This window comes from Phallusia mammillata, chromosome 8, assembly GCF_965637545.1.
Source record: "Phallusia mammillata chromosome 8, kaPhaMamm4.hap1.1, whole genome shotgun sequence".
NCBI classification, from domain to species: domain Eukaryota; kingdom Metazoa; phylum Chordata; class Ascidiacea; order Phlebobranchia; family Ascidiidae; genus Phallusia; species Phallusia mammillata.
The window spans coordinates 10,711,401-10,735,589 of record NC_137259.1 but is presented as its reverse complement, the minus strand read 5'-3'; the positions used below and the strand labels follow the sequence as shown (position 1 = coordinate 10,735,589).

The 24,189-nt window shown below is 35.7% G+C and overlaps 3 protein-coding genes across 7 annotated transcripts; 2 read left to right on the top strand and 1 right to left on the bottom strand.

Annotated features, from left to right (window-relative positions):
* The first annotated feature begins 751 nt into the window (after positions 1–751).
* On the top strand, positions 752–9,352 carry LOC145204491 (nmrA-like family domain-containing protein 1). Of its 3 annotated transcripts, XM_080077062.1 has the most exons (7): positions 752–2,611; positions 3,123–6,629; positions 6,692–6,849; positions 6,903–7,164; positions 7,304–7,440; positions 7,589–7,645; positions 7,719–9,352. In XM_080077062.1, exons 2-7 carry the CDS (start codon positions 6,458–6,460, stop codon positions 7,911–7,913), a joined length of 981 nt encoding a protein of 326 aa, XP_079933188.1. In that variant the 5' UTR covers positions 752–2,611; positions 3,123–6,457; the 3' UTR covers positions 7,914–9,352. The 3 variants fall into 3 exon arrangements, with proteins under 3 accessions (XP_079933188.1, XP_079933189.1, XP_079933191.1); XM_080077063.1 differs by lacking the exon at positions 7,589–7,645; XM_080077065.1 differs by lacking the exon at positions 3,123–6,629 and having other exon boundaries at positions 754–2,611.
* Positions 9,353–10,101: 749 nt separating this feature from the next.
* Positions 10,102–13,309, top strand: LOC145204487 (endoplasmic reticulum chaperone BiP-like). The gene is made up of 10 exons (XM_080077056.1): positions 10,102–10,375; positions 10,453–10,615; positions 10,720–11,008; positions 11,180–11,370; positions 11,433–11,587; positions 11,661–11,896; positions 11,963–12,200; positions 12,260–12,427; positions 12,507–12,766; positions 12,839–13,309. The coding sequence occupies exons 2-10, from the start codon at positions 10,503–10,505 to the stop codon at positions 13,148–13,150; spliced, it is 1,962 nt and encodes a 653-aa protein (XP_079933182.1). The 5' UTR covers positions 10,102–10,375; positions 10,453–10,502; the 3' UTR covers positions 13,151–13,309.
* Positions 13,310–13,907: 598 nt separating this feature from the next.
* On the bottom strand, positions 13,908–20,328 carry LOC145204488 (UDP-N-acetylhexosamine pyrophosphorylase-like). Of its 3 annotated transcripts, XM_080077057.1 has the most exons (12): positions 19,622–20,328; positions 19,179–19,313; positions 18,462–18,666; positions 18,228–18,403; positions 17,103–17,275; positions 16,775–16,840; positions 16,586–16,713; positions 16,380–16,517; positions 15,453–15,572; positions 15,329–15,394; positions 15,049–15,115; positions 13,908–14,983 (listed from the first exon to the last, which is right to left on the bottom strand). In XM_080077057.1, the coding sequence occupies exons 1-12, from the start codon at positions 19,761–19,763 to the stop codon at positions 14,882–14,884; spliced, it is 1,518 nt and encodes a 505-aa protein (XP_079933183.1). In that variant the 5' UTR covers positions 19,764–20,328; the 3' UTR covers positions 13,908–14,881. The 3 variants fall into 3 exon arrangements, with proteins under 3 accessions (XP_079933183.1, XP_079933185.1, XP_079933184.1); XM_080077058.1 differs by lacking the exon at positions 13,908–14,983 and having other exon boundaries at positions 15,050–15,115; positions 15,306–15,394; XM_080077059.1 differs by lacking the exons at positions 18,228–18,403; positions 18,462–18,666.
* Positions 20,329–24,189: the final 3,861 nt, after the last annotated feature.

Sequence of the window (24,189 nt, the reverse complement as noted above, 5' to 3'; positions counted from 1 at the left end):
ACACGCTTTTCAGGCGTTAGTCGCGTATCGCGCAGTATAATAAAAGAAACACCTAATTTGCGAGTAACGCGTGTCGTGTAAACCGGCCTTTAGGGGTCCGTGAGGCAATTTTGCGGGGACCGCGAAAAGGTGGAGGTAATACTATATTCTTATTTGGCGTCAGTTTGTCCAACTGAATAAGTTTAAATCAAAATGAAAGTGAGAATCGACCGTCTCCATTGCTAAACAATAGGCTTTATTGCATGACAACTAACAAAAATGCAATTGTTCGCGCACAATTGTAATGTTTTTTGTCTTGTCTGTGATGTCAGATTTGGATCACTGTTATGCGCAATTTTGCATAACTAGCTAAAAACCTGCAATCAAAAAAAAATAATGAAAAAGTTTGGGAACCACTGGGTTAACGCAACTGAGATAAATTTTGTCAGGGATTGTGTATCATCAAATATGGCAACCCTAGTTTAGGTATTTTGGTGTTCAATTGTTTTCCATTTTAGACTCAAGTGTGCAAAAATGCCTGCAGTGTGTTCTGTGTATGGTTGCAATTCCAGAGGAAATCAAAAGGCCAGCAATATGACACATTTTCGCTTTCCAAGTACAAAGCGATTGCGGTCAGCTTGGATTAAAACGTGTTAACGTGAAGAGAAAATGGAAGGGACCAACGAAATGCAGTGTTCTTTGTAGCCTATATTTCACAGATGAATGTTTCACAAATAAATTGCAGTATGACAGGGGTATGGCAAAAGCTCTGGTGTTAAAGCCAAATGACATACTGTGGGATTATGATCTGTACAAACGTGTTTGTCAAGTAAAGCAATCAACACCTCAAGCATTTAATTCCACACAGCTGTATACCATATGTTGTCACCTTTTGTTGACTGTTTGTCGTTGACAATTGTACGTATATATACATGTTGTTTCGAACGATGCTATATCACTTTAATATCATCATCACTGTAACTCAACTTAACTTTCGTACCAATACAAAGTCATTACGGATATAATTGTGCACAAAAAGGACTTCAATTAAGGATTAGATCTAGCAAGTGATCAGTCGCTACATAATTGGTGATACCCCGACGTGATCAGAACCCGCAACACCTTCTGATACTTTAACCAACCAAGCAGCGACGTGACCTGAAGTAGCAAAAATCGTCATGGAAGTGGAAAACAAGCACAAAGAAGCGGACAACGCAGAATGGACCACAATGTCGATGACGATGTTGTTCGTTAAAAACGATCGAAGTTAAGTTTGCATTTTGATGAATTTTGTATTACCAAACTACGCCTAACTTTGTGTTATGTTGCATTTATTTACACTTTTAAGATTTAACGCCTAGCCCAAACTTGGGATATGTCAAAGTTTAATATATTGCGTAATTGTCTCAAGTTTTGATAACTTTTTAGTGTATGGTAGTTGTAAGATGTCAACTAAACTATAACTTCTACGAAGAAATATGTAACGTATGTGTTTGATACGGTGGAATAACAATCTACTTAATGTGCTGTTTATGAGCAAAACGCACACACCGAGCGATCAATGAAACTCGCCGGCATGTCATCTTTAGAAACCCTCGACTCACTGAGGTTGCGATTATGTGGGAAATCGTATTGAGCAGGTCGCAAGGCTGCCTTATTGTATTGCATTCATTCATTTTTACTGTCTGATCCCACGGTCTGTAAATCCTTGCATTAGGGAACGTCATCTCCTCGCTAAGCAAATCCGTGATGTCTCAAAGCTAGCGAGTTGAGCTTAGTATTAGGGTGTAGAGAACTTTGCAAACCGTTATCAACGTACACACGCATAATTTCTTGTTTGGCCCGATAACTATTTTTTTGACATACCTCTTCACCTACACTCAATAGTTATCACAATACGTTTGCCGCAATTTTGCTGTTTATATTTTATTTTTTGAAGTTTTTCATCCGGACAAGACCGAGTAACATTCACCAATACACAAGCAAGCACCGCTGAAAAAATGACCGCGCTGAAAAAAACAAACCATCAAGTCGACCTCTGTACACAATGAAGACACTGATCAAGCATGTACAAGTCGTGGAACAATTTGAAAGACTATGCTGTCCGAATAACGAATAGCGCGCAATGGTCATTGGAAAAAACTGTTTGGTGGCGGTCGCTTATGTGTTTGGTGATGTGAAAAGTCGAACTTTTAACAAATTTACCCAAATCGTAATTTGTACCATTATACAGAAAACACTTGTCAGGGTGGATACCTATGTGGGATTATGATCTGTACAAACGTGTTTGTCAAGTAAAGCAATCAACACCTCAAGCATTTAATTCCACACAGCTGTATACCATATGTTGTCACCTTTTGTTGACTGTTTGTCGTTGACAATTGTACGTATATATACATGTTGTTTCGAACGATGCTATATCACTTTAATATCATCATCACTGTAACTCAACTTAACTTTCGTACCAATACAAAGTCATTACGGATATAATTGTGCACAAAAAGGACTTCAATTAAGGATTAGATCTAGCAAGTGATCAGTCGCTACAATACCATGTATTCATGAGAACAGTCTTCTTCAGCAAGAAATGCCAATGAGAGCAGCTGCAAGAAAAGTAGCCACACAGCGTATGGTATGCTTTAGTTAATTGTTTTCTGACATAATCTCATTTAACATTATAGTCTTTAATATTACCATTATGTCATACTAGTTTAGTTTATTGTCATAACATTTACTTGGTGATAACCAAAAAAATGAAAAAAAGTGTGATAATATCAATGCATTTTCATGTAGGGAACCAGCACCCAATCTAAGCTATGAACAAAAATACATTGTGTGTAAAAGAAAACTTCTTTACCTCTTTAAAATTTGCCCAAAATGTCAAGGTGCCACAGTGCCCACCATAAAAAAAATGGTTCACTTGTGACTGTGGCTTAAGATTGTACTGCTCTCTGCTGCAAATATAAAAGAAAGTGGAAAAGGCAGGAATTCGTAAATGATGTACCATAAGTAAATTAACTGCAGATTTCTCTGGACACTCAGCTAAATTTGGTACATACACAATGATGGATCTTTGCAACAATAAAATTGTTGCTATTAACCTTGTTTAAGTATTCAGATGGCAATTTCACAATATTTTCTAGAGCAATGTAGTGGCAAACAGCAATGCTATGGAAAAAGAAGGATTCTTGGGATGCATTGAAAACATCACAAGCAAAGGATTGTTTATTAAAGCCTTTGTGACTGACAGGCATCCACAAATCATTAAATACATCAGAAACAGAAAACAAAACATTATTTTAATGTTTGGCATGTAGCTACAAGTATATTAGAAATAAAAGATGAGTGTTACATCGCCATTGTACATATTATTATGTTTTCTATGTTTCCCGCCAGTAGCCTTAACTAACTCAAAGTATACTTTGAACTCACTTGTATGGCTCAATGTTGTGCAACCTGGTGACATTGTCTATCACACAATCGGTGCTTATGATGTCACAACCTTAGCATTGTTTTACTGAAGTCACGACTTGTAAGCGTGGCTGCCTCGTGTTTATTAGCGGTTATGTTTGTTTTTTCGGTAACGGATGGGAAATTTGTGCTAACTGAACTTTTCTTGGTCGTCCAATGAACATATTTGCAGAAACAGCTTTTGCCTTTGTGCTCGTCTGGCTGCTGAACCCTCGAGCGCCACCTCTGTCCTTATTGCCTTAATAAAAGAATTCGTTATTTTGGCTCTTGGTGCCTTGGAGTTGTTGAGCGCGAGGAAAGGTTCAATACTGTGAAGATTCTGTTGCTGACAAGCTCGAAATCTACAGCAAGGATACAGTCTCTGGTTATTCAAAGGCGCGTTCCCGACTGTATTATGATTACGGTCAACCACATATTGTTGCCAATGCTTGCGAACGTCGGTTGAAGCTTTTTCCGCTTGGTGGACAGGGTCGACCAAATGAACTAAAGGAGTTTTCCGATCTGCTTGAAAAATGACGTAGCTCTCTGGAAGACATCCAAGAGTACGCGAGTTTGAATTCACTGGATACGTTGAAGCAATTGATCGGGAAACTTTCATTTGATCTTCAAAAGGAATGGGTGGAACGATATTTTCAAGTGCTTGAGGAGACCGGGAGACAAGCTGGATACCTTGCGTTTACAAGTTTCGTTGTGCTGTGCGCTCGTGTGGCCAATTCGTTGTTTGGAAGAGAAGTGGTCTACGAGGCTGTGCACGATAAACCGCGAATTGAACAAAGGAAAGGTTCAAGGGCCGCGGCGTACAGCATCTCATTGTCAAAGTTCGACAGGGCACGTTCTAAGAATTCGTCAATTTCCGTTTCGTGTGTCTGTTGCAAACGGTCACATGAATTGTCCGCGTGCCCGGAATTCGACAAAATGACACTGCTCAAGCGTCGTGAGTTTGTGCGCTCAAATAGCCTTTGTTTCAAATGTCTTTGGGACCTTTTGTTAACAACAAAACATCTACCTTTTCAAGCAAACAGTTGTTATTTGTTGCTTAAGTGTCTACGTTAATTTTATCAGTTGTAAACAGTAAAAAAATGTACCCATCAAAGGTTAAACAAGCAACAAAAACAGCAGCTGACCAACGCCATTGTTAGAAGTTGGTACGAGGTGACGTAACAAGGTAGAGCTACTAACACCATAACGCAAATGACAACCAAAGTCGATTAGGGGGCGTAAAGAGCTGGATTTTTTATTTAGCGGCTATAAATGGGTTGGGTTGGGAAATAAGTTTTTAAAATGTTTACATTAGTAACTAATTTTTTGGGTTAGTTTTATTGAATTCTAAGTGCTAATACCTTACTCCGACCCTAATAGCCCTATCCGTGAGCATTTTTGGAGATTTAACCAAATCGACTTTGGTTGTCATTTGCGTTATGGTGTTAGTAGCTCTACCACGTAACAATCGCTGCTACATATCAAACCAAGGTGTCGCTCGAGAGCTCATTGTTTGATTGAATATCTCGAAAACGACAAATCATAGGACAAAAAAAATTAGTGATTCAGAATCGCTGAAGTATGGCAATTCTAAATGGCTAAAATGTAGAAAAAGTCACATCGCCGCTGCCGGGGCCCTTTAAAAGACGTTTCTGCAAAACGGTAGGGCTGTTGACTCGGGGTCATGGATTGTAATAAAAAAACTAAATTGGAAAAAAGTTTCATCAAAATCAGGAAATTTACCCCTTCATAAATCATTTTCTACGGTGGCCATAAGGGCAACATGCGTAAAAATTTAAATTACAAATAATAATAATTTGAAATCGACATACTCCGATCGGGACTTCAATATTCACCAATCAGGTTTTCAAAATTCACCGATCTGGATTTTAATATTTGCCGATCGGAATTTCAATATTTGGTCGTTAGGCAAATGTATGTCCAATTTTTGATCGGGCTAATGCTTATTTGTGAATTATGCTTACTTGTGGTTTTGCAATATGCTTTCGTGGCACGCAAGTTACGTGCATTGTTATTTAGATACCTCTTATTGAATCGGAAAACTTTTTCTTTTGAGTACGGGATCGCCAGTCTTTCTGGGATATTCTTGAATTCCATATTGTTTCTGTGATCATCATGTACCGTAATCAAAGGTGCAATTTACACGAATCTTCTTAATCGACATACCAAACAATGCTCGTGTTTGTTTTATAAAAAAAACAATATGAAGCGATTGTTCGCACACAATCTTTTTACCTTTGGTATGTTATGCAACAAACTGCCATGTACCGAATCGCCTTAATTTGGGTTCGGCCGAAAACGAATCATTTATGACGTCACGCAAAGTCGTAAGCTGCGCGTTTGACATGAAAACATCAGTGTTTCTACCAGGCAAACAGTGGTGCTACACAACAGAATAGCTGTGTTTCATTATCGTTGGTCTTGTGAGGTTTAAGCTGGTCTCGGTCATAGTTGCCAGCCTGTCAATAAATTACTGACTTTTTGCCCAGAGAAGGAAAAGCAATAATGTTTCAAAAATCATAATCATTGTTTCGATTTTAGTTATGGCATAGCTTGAAAGATTGTGTCATATCTTATGAAGCAAAAAACACACGTTGACGCTTTGAATTTGTGTTCGCAAAAGATTTAGTTTCGGCCGAATCGCAACCAATTAATCGACCGAAACCGAATCTTTTCAAAAATGGCCGATTCTGCCGAATAAATTCGACAAACCGAACATTCGGTACATATATAATGAGAATCACAGGCAAAACATACATTCAGGGGTTATAGAAAAGAAAAGACGGCATAATATGTTTATTTCATCACAATGCTAATCATAACTTCCAAAACACCGCCCCCTTGCCGCTGAGGTAAACCATATCTGTTTACCGACGTACGCAAAGACAAAACAACGAGCAATAAACAGGACAATGGGCAACAAGGAATAGGAAGGTCGTGTATTGTTTACGTTGTGACAACTGGCAGTCAAAGAATTGTGTCACTTGTTAAGTGTAGAATAGGTTGTATGTACATAAAACTTCAGTTGTGGAGAAATATGACGAGAATCTGCGTTATTGCGTCGATTTATGAATGCGATGGTTTTTGGAATAAAGCAGCTATTGATCAATGCCTAAGTGCCACATCATCGTTGCATAAAGCAAACTTCCGTGTTAAGGTGGTAACTTCATCAAAACCAGGTTCAAAAGAGAAATTATTTTTGTATAGATCATTGTTTTTTGCATTTTTTATTTATTTGCAGGGTCACAATTTATTCAAATCTTAAGACGGATGGAGGTCGAAACTGTAGAACCTTCTTTTTCCTTGGGTGATACCACCGCTGTTACTTCTGTCCTTGCAGGCTGCAATGGGGTCTTGCTAATTACTGATACAAACTACAACTCTGAAAATCCTACAAAGGTTAAATATGACTTTTTGTGACTCTTGTAAACCTTACCATGATATTTTGACAGGATGAAGTACAAATTGGTCGTGCTATTGGGGATGCATGCAAAAATTCAGGTATTGAACAAATTGTATTCTGCAGTAAAATGCATGTTTTTGCAAGATTTGGCTTGAGATGCGACGGGTGCGATGGAAAAGCATTTATTGCCGACTATTTGAATGAACTCGAGCTGCCTTTAACTTTACTCGTGGTTCCATTTTTGTATGAAGACTTTTTGGAAGGTATATTTCGACCTCAAAAAGGCAGCAAAAACAATGTGTACGAGACAGGTATGTTTTCAACAATTGATTTGACATAAAATTTGTGTCAACAGTTTACTAAAAACATCGTAACAAACACTTTAAAAACATTTACTTGACACTTTTGTGCAATAACAATGGGGAATAATCGTCTGCTCGTTGTTTTTAGTCGCACCCACTGGAGACATTCCAATCGACCTAATTGGCCAAAAAGATTTCGGCGATTGCGTAAAAAATATTTTTGAGAAATTTTACTTGTGGAAAGGGAAAACAATTAACTTGTCTGGAACAAAATTGTCCATTGCCGTAAGTAAAAACGTATTTTTTCCACATCATCATTGTCAAAATTCTCGGTTTACTGCTACCAATGTGTTTAGGCAATAAATATTCCTTTATTAATTGTGACGAAACATTTTTTGAAAAATAATGTTAAGTGCATTTATTATAATTGTAGGAATATGCACATATTTTGACGGATATACTCTATCCTCTGCAGGTTCGAGTTCGTCACGTGAGTAATTTTGATTCGCGCAAGATATTAAAGTTTTACATTAACATGTTCTTGGTCATTTTTGCTTTGGTAGGTCACCCCAGACGAGTATATTTCCCATATACAAAGTAAGGACTCGGAGGATTTGGCAAACTACTTTGATTTTCTTACGCATGAAGTTCACCGTAACAATATTTGCACGACAGAAAAAATGTGCCCGGGATTAGAATCTTTCTTCTGTTGGGCACACAAGAACGATGAAAATATTAAAAATCACTTTGATATTTAATGGCGAAAACAATTGGAGTTTTCTAAAATTCATTTTAACAACTTAAATTGTATATACCCAGAAGCTACATTAATAGCCTTATATGAGTGTGCAAGTTATGTGTTCTTCCATATCCCGGCCATATAAATAATAACTTATTCAATTTTTTATCTGGATTGTTTGAATCTCAGTTAAAAATATAACTATGTCTATTATATGGCCAACAGTCATGCAATACTATGTTTTTTATTGCGTGTGGCGATGCTTGAAACATATTACCTTTATTCAACCTTAAAAGGTTTTAGTAGTTCGAAACTGTAATGATCACCTAAAATCAATATGTTAAATTTTATCATGATCGCCGAATTTGCGTGAGAGACGCGTTAATATAGCGTGATGACTTTTTCCGACACAATAAGGAATCAACACACAAATTTGAGCTTTTACATTCCTATTTTCTCCTAAATTTATCTTTTTCGGTCTTTGATTTTATTGTAGGCCTACTGAATAATCTTACAATTGAAAGACGAATCCATAAGGTTTAATGAAAAGTTGCATGACGTAATCGAAATTACTCCATGATGAAACCAAATGGGGTTTTGCAGAATATTTAAAACTGTGTCGAAAAAAATATATGGATAAAAGCTCGACACCAAAAGACATCTGGGGCAAACAACAGACGAGATAAGGATTAAGAATTGATGTTGCAATCTAGTTTTTCCGGGACAGCTGTAAAAAAGCTTAATGCTGCAACTGTAGCAATCAACATATAAAAACATAAAATTAATAGTCAGTCGCAAATTATAACTTGTGTCTAAGATTGTGTGTGTTTGCCTTGTAACGTTAGCGTCTGTGTTTTAGATTTATTTGTTGCGCGTTTGTTTGTGTGTTGAGGATTAGCTAGTCGCTGTTTCCTTTCGTAACTTGTGTGCAGACATTTGTGTATCCTGCTGTGCGCCTGTTTGTGTTATTTAGTGTCTCGTCATTTTTTCTCGTAAGAATTTCATACCACGTGTTTGTGTGCTTTATAAGTCCTTGTATGTTTCGCTTCTGTCTCTTACTCTTAATATCTCTCTTACGTTTAATATCTCTCACTCTCTTACGCTGACTCGTAGTACGTCATACCGTGAATAACGTCAGATCGACGATTTTACAAGTTCTGCACGAGTCTAAGGAAACAGTTAGCGACGACAGGCAGTTATCCGTACCAGCAATCGAAGTAACGAGCTGCCACCTCCGTTGGATTACGTGACGTCAGAAAGTCGCAGCAACCACAACTATTAGCCCCCCCCCCCCAAACACAGCAATAATTCTTTGATTGTATTGTATTGTATTGCTTTACGTACATGTGGTTGAATTATTTATCAACACGTCGATGTGTCCTAAAACAGGTAACATCAAAAACAACTGTTGCAGAAATAGAAGTAACAACATGCATTTACACTTGGGGAACGAAAAAGTATACGCATTTTAAAGCATTGCTTATCGTTGCTCTGGTTAAAATAAAACGAATGATCCTTTGCAATAAATAGCAAATGTCGGTTAAGATTCCGCTTGATAAAATTGTCACACTAAATTTACACACTAGGCTAAATGTTTGTTTTGGCCTTGTTTGGAATTGGATCGTGCTATAAAAATTGTTACAGGTTTCAAAACAACACAAACATTTTAAGTAGCCTGTCTAAAACTACAAGGCTGGTTTTTAATGTAATTTAGGCGACATTTGAATGAATAGCTTCTAAATGGATTTGTTACACAAAGGTGTAAAAAACGCACAAAATTGTATGCGGTTAAATAATCCACAGGTTCTGTTGAAAAACATTCATTAACCTAAACATTTATTTTGAAACAAGCAATGTAACACAGATGATTTGAAACGGTGATTTAAAAGAACGGATGTAAGTGAACGTATTTTTTTATGTTGAAAGGCAATTATACGGAGTCTAACTGAACTAGAATAGTGGCTTTTCTATATGTGCATACTATACTATGACCTACGACGGATGTGGTATGATTTGTTCTAATTTTTTTGAAAATCTTTGTTTGATCTAACACAGTTCTCCTTGCTTTTCGCGACACAAAGATCACACTTAATTACGGCTTATTGGGTGATTTGGAAATAGACATTTTATTTTTTGAAACGTTGTTAAGAAATTACACCAGTTTAGGAGATAACTAGCTTAACGAAATGATATGCAATTGTAGGTAATAATCAGCTGATGTGTCCTAATGATGTAACAGCTTGATAACTGTACCGGTGTGCTGAGTCAGCAATCGCTTTTGTGACGAGTCATACTACGATTTCGCACAACCAATAGCGTTTCACCAACGTGGCTTCTTCAGCCAATCACGCTTTTCCACACCAAGTTACGCGTTTTCCTGATGAGCTACAAAAGGGCGACCAAGAGGATACGTTACATGGCGTGTCCTAAAATCGAGTTGTTTAGTTGCCGTTAGCTTCGTACGGATTTTTATTAGGTTCGGTAAGTCAAACTGTTTGGTTACATTATAAGGATTTCGTTTAACGAGGTACATTGGTAAATGCCGTTTCTGTATGCAGGTTGAAATTGTAGACCATACATATTGTAGTTCAAATTTTTACTCTTCAACATGAAATATACTTTATCGTTGTTACTACTAATAACTGTGGCAGTATTTGCCGAAGAGGATTCTAAAGATGTTGGTACAGTGATTGGAATTGATTTGGGAACTACATATTCTTGGTAAGACTTTTGTTATCATCCAAAAAATGGCTATTTTAGCTATTTTTTATGTCTTTGTTGATTTTGTGTGTCATTTAATTGTGTATATGTTACCTATATTGCAGTGTTGGTGTGTTTAAAAACGGACGGGTGGAAATTATTGCCAATGACCAGGGAAATAGAATCACACCTTCCTATGTTGCATTTACTGAAGATGGAGACAGACTTATTGGTGATGCAGCAAAAAATCAGCTGACTTCAAATCCAGAGAACACTGTATTTGATGCAAAGAGATTAATTGGGAGAACTTGGAATGATCCAGGTGTCCAAAGTGATATCAAATATTTTCCATTTGGTGTTATTGAAAAAAATAGCAAGCCCTATGTTCAAGTAACTGTGAAAGGAAACAGGAAGGTAAGTTAAAGTCACTAACATGAATGTTCTGGTATCAACTGAATGTCTAAACTTTACACGAAACAGTTAATTTTTGTGGGATAGTGTAAAATCAATAACAGATTGTAACCAAAATAGCAGATTTTGATTGAAATTTTCATACACATGCTTTAACACACAAATTACTTCTAGACCTTTGCTGCGGAAGAGATTAGTGCAATGGTTCTTAATAAAATGAGAGAAATTGCTGAAGAGTATTTGGGTAAAACTGTTACTCATGCTGTTGTTACTGTGCCTGCATATTTCAATGATGCACAGCGTCAAGCTACAAAAGATGCTGGAATTATCGCTGGTTTAAATGTTATGAGAATTATCAACGAACCGTAAGTTTGTTGCAGTTATTTATTCGAAAATGAAATGAATTACACATGTTTGTTTACAACAGTACTGCTGCTGCCATTGCCTATGGCCTTGACAAAAAGGAAGGTGAAAAAAATATCCTAGTGTTTGATTTGGGTGGTGGTACTTTTGATGTATCTATGCTGACCATTGATAATGGTGTCTTTGAAGTTATTGCAACAAATGGTGATACCCATTTGGGTAAGTTTTGAGTTCATTTTACTAAACACCTATTGAAGTAATTTATTACATACAACATATTTTATGGTTATAGGTGGTGAAGATTTCGATCAAAATGTCATGGATTATTTCATGAAAGTGTACAAAAAAAAGACTGGAAAGGATGTGCGCAGAGATAATAGAGCTGTGCAAAAACTTCGCAGAGAAGTTGAAAAAGCTAAACGAGCTCTTTCTTCTCAACAAACAACTAGGGTTGAAATTGAAAGTTTTTTTGAGGGAAATGATTTCTCGGAAACTTTGACTAGAGCCAAGTTTGAAGAACTAAACCTGGTTTGTAATGACATCATTTGAACTGTTTATCTACTTGGCATTTGTCTTATTTTTACTTTTTGTCAGAAATTGTTTCGATCTACTCTTAAACCTGTAAAGAAAGTGTTGGAAGATTCTGATTTGACAATTAAAGATGTTGATGAGGTTGTGTTGGTTGGAGGTTCCACAAGAATCCCTAAAATCCAACAGCTTGTGAAAGACCACTTCAACAAAAAAGAACCCAATCGAGGAATTAACCCAGATGAAGCTGTTGCATTTGGTGCAGCTGTGCAAGCTGGTGTTCTTGGTGGAGAATCAGATACAGGTTTGTTTAAACAAATACATATTTTTTGCAACTGTTTTTCATTGTACCTTTTACACTAGGAGATCTTGTGCTGTTGGATGTGTGTCCTCTCACACTTGGTATTGAAACTGTTGGAGGTGTCATGACTAAACTGATTGCTAGAAACACTGTGGTCCCTACAAAGAAGTCTCAGATTTTCTCCACAGCCAGTGACAACCAACCCACTGTTACAATTAATGTATTAGAAGGTATATAAATATATCTGATCTAACTTTAATTTGCTGGTTGTGGTTGTATTGTAAAGGTTCTCAAACATTCTTTTTCTAGGTGAAAGAGCCATGGTGAAAGATAATCACCACTTGGGCAAATTTGATTTGACCGGTATCCCACCTGCTCCACGTGGTGTGCCACAAATTGAGGTAACATTTGAAATTGATGTCAACGGCATTCTTCGTGTGTCTGCTGAAGATAAGGGTACTGGAAAGAAAGAAAAAATTACTATTAAAAATGATGACAACCGTTTGTCGAAAGATGACATTGAGCGCATGGTGCAAGATGCAGAAAAGTTTGCAGCTGATGATCAAAAGGTATGCTTGTGTGAAAGTTATTTAGCTTGTGATCTATCTCTACATTTGCTTTATTTCTACATTAATTTGTAGATGAAAGAACGTGTTGATGCAAAGAATGAACTTGAAAGTTATGCTTACTCCCTTAAAAACCAAGTGAATGACAAGGAAAAACTTGGTGGAAAACTTTCTGATGAAGACAAGGAAACTATTACCAAAGCTGTAGAGGAAACTATTTCATGGCTGGACGAACATCAGGAGGGCACAGAAAAAGATGAGTATGAAGCGCAAAAGAAAAAGATGGAAGAAGTTGTTCAGCCGATCGTATCAAAAATATATCAAGGAAGTGAAGGTGGTGCTGGTGCAGGAGAATCTGAAGGCACTGAAGACAAGGACGAATTATAATATTTGTTGTTTCATAATTTTTCAAATTTTATTCTTGCATTGCGTGAGCAGCCTGTAGTTCCGTGCCCCGGGAATGGTTCTGTATTGGTCGCAGCAGTATCTTCGTAACATGTTTAGATGAATTTGTCAAATTGTGCTAAATTAAAACTTTGACTTCAATGTGTCTCTAAGTTTGGGTACCCTGATCACAGAATATAAACAGGTTTAAACAAAGCAATAGTTTTATGTTGGTAGCCCTTGTTGAACATTTACAAGTCAGAACGATAAAGAAATAATGGTCCTTTTTATTTTTCAACCAGTTTTTTTGGGGGTAAATCTGTTCCGAATATTGAACATTTATCCAACAATTCTTATTTTTCCCTTAATTTCGGAAATAAATAATTTATGGTAATATTTTTAGTATTGAGTGAGTCTTGCTGGGAAAGATAAATGTCTAGACAAGATATCAGCTGATGCAAAATAGGGAAAAAGAAAGTTGATTTCACATAAGCATTTTGATCGTGGAGCTTATCTGTATATATATATATTTTAAAACAAAAAATCTTTCCTGCTTTTTCCTAGAAAGGGTAGATTTAGATGAGTTTCAGGTGCCAAACAACCAGCAAAAAACATTTCTTCACTTTGCAGAAAATATACTTTTTTTGATAACAAACATTTAATTTTATTGGCAACTTATGTTTTGCCTCAAAAAAGCCCCAATATGAACCCAAGCTTGATAAGCTGTTTTTTATAAATTTCATGCATTTAATTGGCACACTTGATTGTCAGTTTTTATTTCAGCAGAATAAGTAACAGCTATGGTTTATAAGCAAAGCGAAAAAGAACCATGCTATCCACCTGCACTGGTAAATGCCACTTGATCTATTAAAATTAAAAAAGCTGAAGACATGCAGTTGCAAACACATCACAAGTTATACATTTAATAAACACCAAAATAAGTCATTAGTGCAGCTAAGAAATGTCTGTGTGATACAAAAAAGATATTATTGTTTAGACTTGTTGTTCTATGGTGATCATAGACATCATATTTTTATTGTGAAACCTTTAACATTAAACCAAAGATTTCCAAACTTATTTTACTCTAGGGCAACATGTTGGTATGTCATGATTTATATTTAAAATGAGGATTTTTTGGCATGTTTGACATAAGAGGTTAACGGGCCAGACAAAAACATCATGTGTTAAGTCATATAAAAGAATCACACCACAGTAAGCACATGCACAACTATGCCGGATAAACTTTTTTATTTTGACAGTGTTTTTCACAAATCATTTTTACCTGTGGCCAATGACAAATTTGCTTTAAGATGGCAATGATAGCTACGGTGTAAAGACATACAATTGTCTGCTACATGGAATCTTATGAAGAATAAGCAATACTACTAATTGCACAAATATTTACTAGTGAATTACAAAATACTAGCCTTCGTCAAGGAAAAAAATAAACATATAAAAAGTAGAAATAATATAACTTGGAAGGCACCTAAAAATAAAAGTTTGCACATTTTTACAGCACATATGCTGTTGTGCATAAATTAACTATAAAATATTTGCGACATAAAATCTAAGCCTACACAAAAAGCAAGACATGACAAGCAAAATTAATTCAACAGGAATAAAACTAGCTTCACTAACAAAGCAAACATGACAATGAATCAAACACAGAAGTTTACTCTGTCTTAATTTTGCAAATTATTTGCACTTTGTATCAAAGAACAAATATAGCCAAGTTTAGTTGGTAATTGTTGTACTGCCATTGACAGGTGTATGACTCGATTCATCTAAGTACACTGGTGACTTCAGAATTTTTCCCTCCACAAGAGCAGCTAACCCCTGAAAACAGAAAATGAGACTTTGAATTAGTAACTTTTTTTACCTCTAAATGTTTTTTTTCTCACCTCTCCATCATATGATAGCAGTGGTGAAATTTCACATGATATTGGATACTCTTTTGATTTGTCAGCACTGTCAAACGAAAGTTGGTTTTATTTTTTATTTTTAAGCACTATGATAGACAATATTACAAACATTTTTTTAGTGTCCACCATTAACATGAAAAGGTTAAAGAATTGGGTTTGCATTATTTGGTCTGATTGTAACAGCGCAAACTATGATGTACATAACAACGTTAATAACGAACTAAATCTAAAATTACCCAATCAAAACAAAAGGATTTACCAATCCTGGGGATCCACTATACATCCACTGGAATCTTCAACTCTCCCACCTGCAGCAACTATTCGTCTAAAGCATAAAATCAATTGTGAACATTTAAAAATGCTCGTTAGTCTTTTGAGATTACCTATGATGAAGTGATGTCAAGGCCCATCTAGCCTGGGTTGGACTTGAGGATGCTGCACCTTCGGCATTTTTTAAAGGTGAAAATTCATCCTCACGCGGAACATCAAACACAACAAATTTTCTACAAGCAGTATTAATTTTTAGTTACCATTGTCAGTACTATAGCCAATTTTGACATACAAATATATACTTTTTAGTAAAGTTTAATGAAATGTACAATTACAGTTGCCATATACTCAGTCAACCACTATGATCCCCAATGAAACTATAGAACAGAAATTTGCAAACTTCGTGCTACCAAATAGTTGTGCATCATAAAGCACAACAGTTTATTGATATTTCTTGGAAACATAAAATTAACCAAGCTTGATACATACCAAATAAGTAAATAACAAACTTTAAACCACTTGCCCATGTCATTATAACATAAAGTGATACATTACATTGTAAAAAGAACAGAAAACAAATACTCTATATTAGTTACTACTTTTCCCCAAAAAAATTTCGTGATTACAAAAAATTGACAAATTAACAAGATATGTTGGAGCAAAGGTACAACAAATCGCCATATAGGTCGAAACTTGATGCTTATTATTAAGTTTGTTTCATAATATGTACATTTGACGTGAAGCAACCTCTCAAGCTAATTGACTGTTTAATGATCATTTGATAACGTTTTTAATAACACATAGTTTGACCACTTTGTACAATTAAACAAACCTAAGAGTCATTTGACAAGTTTGTTTCATGACAAATATAGGTAGCCTTGCATCATACTAAAAATGGACAAGCTAACTTTCTAAAATCTACTCATCGTAAAAACTGACCAATAACACTTCCATTTATAAAGCAGAGATATTTTTACTACCTGCTCTGAGCTACCATTATCATTAACCAGTGATTCACTTCCATGCTACTTCTAACTTACTTGGAATATTTGAAAACATCAAAAACAAATTTTTCCATTTTTATTCCGTTGACTTTGTCAGGCTTTATGATTGCTCCATTTTCATTGACATGGGGAATTTTTTTCTTGGCAACATGATGAGGGAGATCTTCAGCAGATCTACAACATATAAATATTTGTGTTGTGTTCTGAAACAAACTATGTTTACAACTTTGCATGTTACCTACCCACAAACTTTTTTCAAAAAATCTGTGGTAAAGTAATGGTTGCATATATTGCCAGCATTGAAAACCAGTCGGCCTGATTTGTCTTTTTTGCAAGCAGTATCCTCAGAAACCTCGCTGTACTCAACCACCTGGCCAAAATACAGAAATGATTAATAAATTTGTTGATTGAAAAAACTATATTTGACAAACCTGATAAACACCATCCACTTTGCAGACTACACCCACAGCTTCATGGGGAGCTGATTTCTCAACAACCTTTTATTTTCAAAATATACTTCATTAATAAATGTCACATTTTTAGAACTGAGAAAGAAGTGATTTCTGTATTCCTAGTTTTGTTAATATACTATGCCCTGGATATAAGCGTTAGCACAGCACTCAAATTATTATTTAAAGATGTTCTTTTTAGTTTTATCTCAAACCACACTTTTCTCAGCAAAAAGTTAAATTCAGATCGGCACTTTGAAAACAGTCTAAAGGACACTTTTTTATCATAGTGTAACCAAAATAAGCTTACCTTGGCTCCACAATCTGCTTGCATTTTTCTGCAAAATCCAATAAAGCGTGGATCTGCTATGCGAATCAAAATATTATCAACACAGTGAACATGTGTACATTCAATGCCACGCCTTTCCATGTCATCCAGAATTTTCCAGTGGGTCAAGGCTTTGTATAAACCTCCATTGCCATCTACAACGGAAAAACACAAGATTTAAACTACAAAATGTAAATATTTGGAAGAGCTTTATGAATTAATGATGTCCCAAATATACCCTTTTGGAGTTCAGTTTCAGCCAAAACTAAATTTCAACAAAACAAACTTTTTTATCACCTAAAAAACAAGATTTCCATGACTGATCAATTAACACAGTCGCCATGAAACAAGCCACCATAATGCGAATTGTTTTGAGTTTTGTGCAATTGGTACACCCAAAAGAGGTTTACATTGACAACAGTTATTTTCAAAAGAATGTCAATTGAGTGGTAACAAGGACTTTTGCCGCTTTGTGACAATATGAACGGGTTGATTTTTTTAATCATATTTGAGTGTCAAAACATAAAGTCGATTAGAACAGCAAATTCAGTTCTTCAATACAAAAGAGTTTCTCCTTTTGTGGCCCACCAAGTACTTTCTAAATTCAATGTGACCCTTGATCCTCCAAGTCTTTGACCACCCTGAATCTTAGTATTGTAAGAATTCAGACCCCTTTTAAAAGAGTGGTTCTCAACCGGGACCTCTAGGGGGGCGCAAAACATTTTTCAAACCAAAATACATTGTGACATTTTAATCCCATTGTGATGCAACGAATGTAAATTGTCAGTGCCAAACAACGTCACATCACAATGCAATTGGTCTGCCTTGTTGACTATGTCCCAACCCAAACAAAGGGATTGAAATTTTGATCCTGAACGTGGTCGGTATTTTATGTGCCAAGTATTGGTTGCTTGTCAATAAAAAAGTACAAAAATACCTAAACCTTCGAAGGGGTCCACAATTAGCTTACAGGATTGAAAAGGGTAAAAACAAAGGCAAAAAAGTTGAGAACCACTATTCTAAAACCTGCAACTCCCTACAACCCTGGTTTGGCGAATTAGTAACAACCTCCAAGCACAATCTTGTCAATGAGATATTTTAGATTACCTGGAGCAACAGCTAGTTTATGCGGATTTGCAAGAAGCACCTTTCCTTGAAAATCCAGACAAGGTAATGTGAATTGTTCAAAAAATTTAACTTGGTTCTCCTTCAGCCCAAAATATTCATGTTTTTCAAAAAAATCTTGAGTTTGCTTCCTTGTTGCATCACTTGTCATAATATACCTTGGAATGGTAGATTTATTTAAACAATGCAAAAGAAGTTTTACAACGAGGATTATACCATGGAATTATCCCATGTTTTCCGAATCTTTCGAATGCCAATTCTTGGAGTTTCCTTATTCGTTCGGCTTTGATTTGATACAAGGTTTTGGAAGATGGCAAGCCAATATTATACATCCCCTTTGGATAATTAACGCCCAGCCTTGTTCCTTGCCCACCAGCCAAAAGAAGCACAGCTACCTTACCATCTGCAATGCTTCTTAAACCTATGTGCAATGAAACTGATTACTGTGTGCAGCAAATGCACAAAATCAAATAAATGCGTAACAAAAAAGAAATGCATGATAACTTTGTACCCAACATAAAAATAACTTATTTTTCAAAAGACACATAATAAATTGACTCTTCTTTTAAATTAGGTACAAAGAGCACCAAGCATTACATTTTGATTAAGTTGACCATTTAAACTTATCTTTAACTAAAGTTCTACCAAAAAAATAAGATTCATGTAGTGAAAATCATACAACACGCTTTGTTGAAACTTTAGTTTCCAAAGATCAAGTTTGATTATATTTTGGTTAGTGGCCACACCTACATTTATATTTTCCTTAAAAACTTTCACATTTTACAGCCAGTAATATTTACACAATGTTTTGTTAGTATAGTGGAGGTCACAAATCACAATAGTTTTCAGCTAACCTGCAGCAATATTAGGAATATTATGGTATCAAATGAAATATGCATTAATCTACAATTATTTTCTAATCAATGTAATAACCTTCGGCCTCCCACATGGCTTTGTCATCGGCATTGGATTTGGAAACACTTCCAAACAATTCAATAGGTACTGGCTCCATTAGTGCATCAATGTTTCCATTTTGATTCGATTGATGTAGAGACTGGTTATGCAACTCTAAAGTGTAAAAATAATCTCAGTTTCCGGTAAACTTTTAACAGTTTCGTTATTTATGTGGCATGCAAATAACAAACCTTCAAGCTACTTACTTTCTGTAATGGTAAAAATAACGGCCAAAATATAGATGAAAAGCGACATGCTTTATTTTTAAAACGTTTCGGCAACGTTGATATTACTTCTGATGGCACAACCATTTGCCGAAACATTTAAAAATTAAAGCATGTCAGATTTCATGTCTATTTGAGCTGTTATTTTCAACATGAAACTGATGAACAGATGCGTATGTACTGTTCCTAAATACTTACTTTCTATTTGGCCAAAATCAAAAGAATTTATTTCTGTCAGCAGTTGGTTTTGATCAAACTCACTCAAGTTGGAAAAATGTGCTAGTAAATGTTCTTGATTAAAACATTTCAACTTTTCAAAGGTTTCATTAAAAGTAGCCATCGTGTTTGATAATTATAACTCCTACAACTGAACAGAAATAATAAGGAGCTGTACACAAAATATTTACACTTGTCAAAGGAAAGCATGAACGAAATTATTCAGACCCTGACAGACAGTAAATCAACAAATTAAAAAAAGTTTCATGTGCTGAATAGTTCTGGTTCTTCACTAATGGGTTTACCTGGAACTAGGGGCACCTTGCATGGCAAAAATTAGTAAATATGTAACATTAAATACACAAACTAAATAACACATTACCACATACAAAACTTTTACACAACAATACATTAATGAGTTTATATGTCCCTTTGAGGTAGTAAATTTACCAATGGAGCTTATATTGGCATGCATAAACAAGCATTTCTGTTTTTACCTGAACACTTGGATTGGTTAACTACATTTTGTATTCCAAATAAATGTTTTGTGTAAACAGGAAATTGGTCTTAAAGCAATTGCATAATTTTTACTTGTAAATTTGCATTACATTTCATTAAACAAATCTTGCAAATAATCACATCTACTATAATCTACAGGTTACAGAATTCAGAACACTTTTATAGTCTAAGCGTTGTTAACAAGTGTATGCATACCAACAGTATGAAAGCATACAAAATGTGAAATTAAATTCTTCAAGTGGTTACTCCCCTTCGTTACATAAAATAGTTTGCGTTGGTCGTTGACGAGTCCAACTCGAGTGTTTGCTCTCATCAAACAAATACATTTGTTTAGTCCTTATCACTTGAAAGAAACATTCCTGGGGCCGTGAAAAGGTCACAAAAAACGTCGAATAAACCGGTTTATCAAAATTTAGTGATCAAATACAACACCCAATACGCGGCACAAAACACTCCCAAGAATAAACTTATTACTTGTCAGTTGTCACTGGCAAAAGCAAACGACTGCAAGTTTACGTTCATGTCACGCTCTAGTGAAATAGCCGTCATGCGGAATATTGCGGTGAAAAGCGCCGACAGGTTTCTGTGATACGTGGCAAAGGAATCCGTCTTGTCATGATACTGCACTTTATGTACCTGGTAAGAGTCTTGGTTGGTTAAATATATTTTTTTTGTAGGTATTTTTTTGTACAATAGCGTTTTTGGTTCAACTTTAAAAAAATAAATAAAGATCTACACGTGCGCCAAGCCGGCAATAGATGCGATTCGTTGAAAAGCAGTAGGCTAGGCCTAGCCTACACTCGCTTGACTAATTTGTTTATAGTTATCTGTTAATTGCAAACGTCTAATCTAGCTTTTATATTTTATTTAGCCTATACTTGCGAGTTCCTTACCAAGGTCCAAAGATGTGACGAGGAATTATTAGTTTTCGTTGACGACAATCAGCAACTGCTTAGCTTAAAATTCATAACCACGTGTGGTTCCAGCTGATCCTTTTTTGTTGCAACGCATTTATTTGTTCTGTTCATTGTGAAAAAATTGTAACGTTTATTCTGTGCGTTGAAAACAAAATAAATTGAAATTGAATTGAATTGAATTGAATTGCTTAGGGCAGGGGTGCTTCATAGGCTACGTCGATCGCGATCTGCCAGTCGATCGGTAAGGTAAGATTGGTGGATCTCATGACATTAGAAGTGAATGCTGGTCAAAGACGAGGAGACGACGGAAAGGACTCCAAGGAGAAGGAGTCTACTAAAAGGCATTGCGTTTCTACGATTTAAATGCAAAAATACAACGATAAATTGTGCTGGCTGTGTCCAACACCTAAAAATGTTAGGGAGACCTGGGTTTTGTCCTAATTATTTTCTCTGATTTTTGCCTGTTGTATATTTTTTGCTTTGTTTTTTTTAAGGTCGCAACATTTTCATCACGGTTTTTGCATGCCATTCGCTGACAATTAAAACTTTGTTTATGACCAAGTACGGTTCATAAATGGTCCACCACATTTTCTTACAAATTGCCATCAAACATCATGTACTTGCAATTAATACGTAAGTTTAAAATTATGCATTTTTCACAGTGTTAATAATTATAGTGTTGTTACACTTTTCCTGCCAAAGGTTATTATCAACATAATGCAATGCAACAAAGGCGCTAATTCGAACCGATTTCTTTGGTAGTCCAGAATAAAGTAAGGCTATCGTTTGCAGGAAGCGAAAAATGACAAGAAGGCTGTGTTGTTAACACGGAGGAGAATGAGTGAAAGAAGCAAATTAATATTGTTGTTGTTACATTCACCTGTGACACTATACCATTAAAGTATTAGTTAACAACGCCTATAATAACGGTGTAGCTGCAGCGCGTTTCTCATATCTCCACCAACTGTGCCCTCTACTTTGTCGCGCTTTTTAACGTCTCAACGTTGCGCAGCTATCTCCGGCAAGGTGAATATTTTAGTGCAATTGTGTTACTACGATTTTTTCACCGAGCGAAATAAACTCAACTCAACTCAACAACGTCTATACTTACTTTATGTTTCGAATTGCTCGACTTTCAGACGAAATCAACAGTCCAGTATCAAATTAATCGCTTTAATTTATTTCGTCCGAAACCCTACCAATTAACCAGTTTTGCATTTAACCGAAACGTTTTTCAAGAAATGATAGCTAGTCAAACGGTTTGGAATTTGCCCGATTTAACGGTTTCGTCTTAAATTGTGCAATGATATCAGGGGCGGCTCGTGCTAGGGTGCTGCGGAGCTGCAGCACCCCCTAGATATTTTTACTTAATACACCTACCATAATATTACAAATAACTTTCATTATTTTTATTTTTTTATTCCTTAGCAATATATAATAAGCATAATTTCCGCCCTAATCACCTTTTTTTTTCATTAAAAAAATTTTTTTTTGGAAACACTAATGTATATCTATGCTGGAACTGCAGCTCCAGTTTTCTGACGTTTCATGACGTTTTGCGGTTCTGCGCATGCGCACTTTGAAAAGCTACATGCTGGGCGAAATAGGAGCCAGCAAAATCCATAGAAGTGTTTGATAGATAGACTTTGGGAGCCAGGGAGCTGCGGCTCGCGCAGCTCCACCAATCACGTAGCGTGTGACCTGGGCACCCGGAAGTAGTTGTCTGTTCCGCGTTTATTGTGTGCCAAAGCAAATCACGTGTACCATCCATCAGGTTCGACAATGAGTACAGTACGACAGTTATTCTTTTTTAATCATTTTTACAGTTTTTGATTGAAAGGTTAATCATGGCTTTTCAAGATTCTAAGTCGGTGACTGTAAGTGAGCTTCAGCAACTTAAGATTTCGCAGTTATCAAGTGCTGAAAAGGTAAGTATAAAGAAAAAAGGGCGTCCAACGCCTGATATTCAACTTTGTCAGCCAGGAATGAGCCACAACAAGAAATATATACGCAGTTTTAATTCTGAATGGTATCAAAAGAAAAAATGGCTTTGTGGTTGTGAAGTTAAAAATGCACTGTTCTGTTTTCCATGTTTGCTGTTTGGAGGTGATGAAAAATGCTGGACAAAAGATGGTTTTACAAATGTAGCCAAAATAGGTGAGAAAGCAGAAAAACATGAGAAGTCAAAGAAGCATGTGGACAATGATGTTTCACTTTCACTTTTGGGAACTGTAAATGTTAAGGAAAAACTTAGTGAGGCGTATATAGACTTTCAATTATTGAACACAACAAAAAAGTGGAAAAAAATCGTGAAATTTTGTCCAAAATAATAGACTGCATTTTGTTCTGTGCAAACTTTGAAACTCCCTTACGTGGACATGATGAAAAAGATGAGTATTGATATAATGGACATGTACTGTTTGTCTAAACAGTAGCTGCTAAATTGCTTCACAGGAACTGTTTCTTAAGAATGAACATTCTACAGACAAGATAGTAGTGACCACCAAGCACATCCTATTGTTGACAAAGAAATACTAGTTACTGAAATGAAAATGTTTCTGTAGATCTGATGTTCATGATTACTTTGAAAATAATCTAGATGATGTTTTGACAAGTGAAATTACTAGGATGAAAAATCCTTTTTGCTGTTTCCATGAGTCCTTCAAAGGCAAAACAGTTTGGATGCAAACCTTTGTTAGGAACACCATTATTTCCAAAAGACTTGCACTTGCAGTGCTTGTACTACTAAATAGAAAAACAGTTTCTCAGTTGTCATTTGGAATCAAGGAAGAAGCTATCAATTATCATGCCCAAACTACAACTTTATGATTCATTTTGGTTGTAAAAAGGAAGCACAAGGTTTAATAATATGGTTTAAATTTAAGTGAGAGTGTTGTAAATTTTAAAGCTTGAAGGAGTTTTGCACTTAAAAAGCAATTATAAGCTATTTGCCAGCAAATAAAGCAGTTAAAAATCTGAAAGACAAATAATAGTCTGTACACAAAAATTCAAAAAAAGATGTTAAAATAAACAAGTTCTGACACAAATGTAAAGTGGTTGTTAAATTTGTCAGTTATGATACCAATAAACAGCTGTATGGCTAGTTTTTTGTGT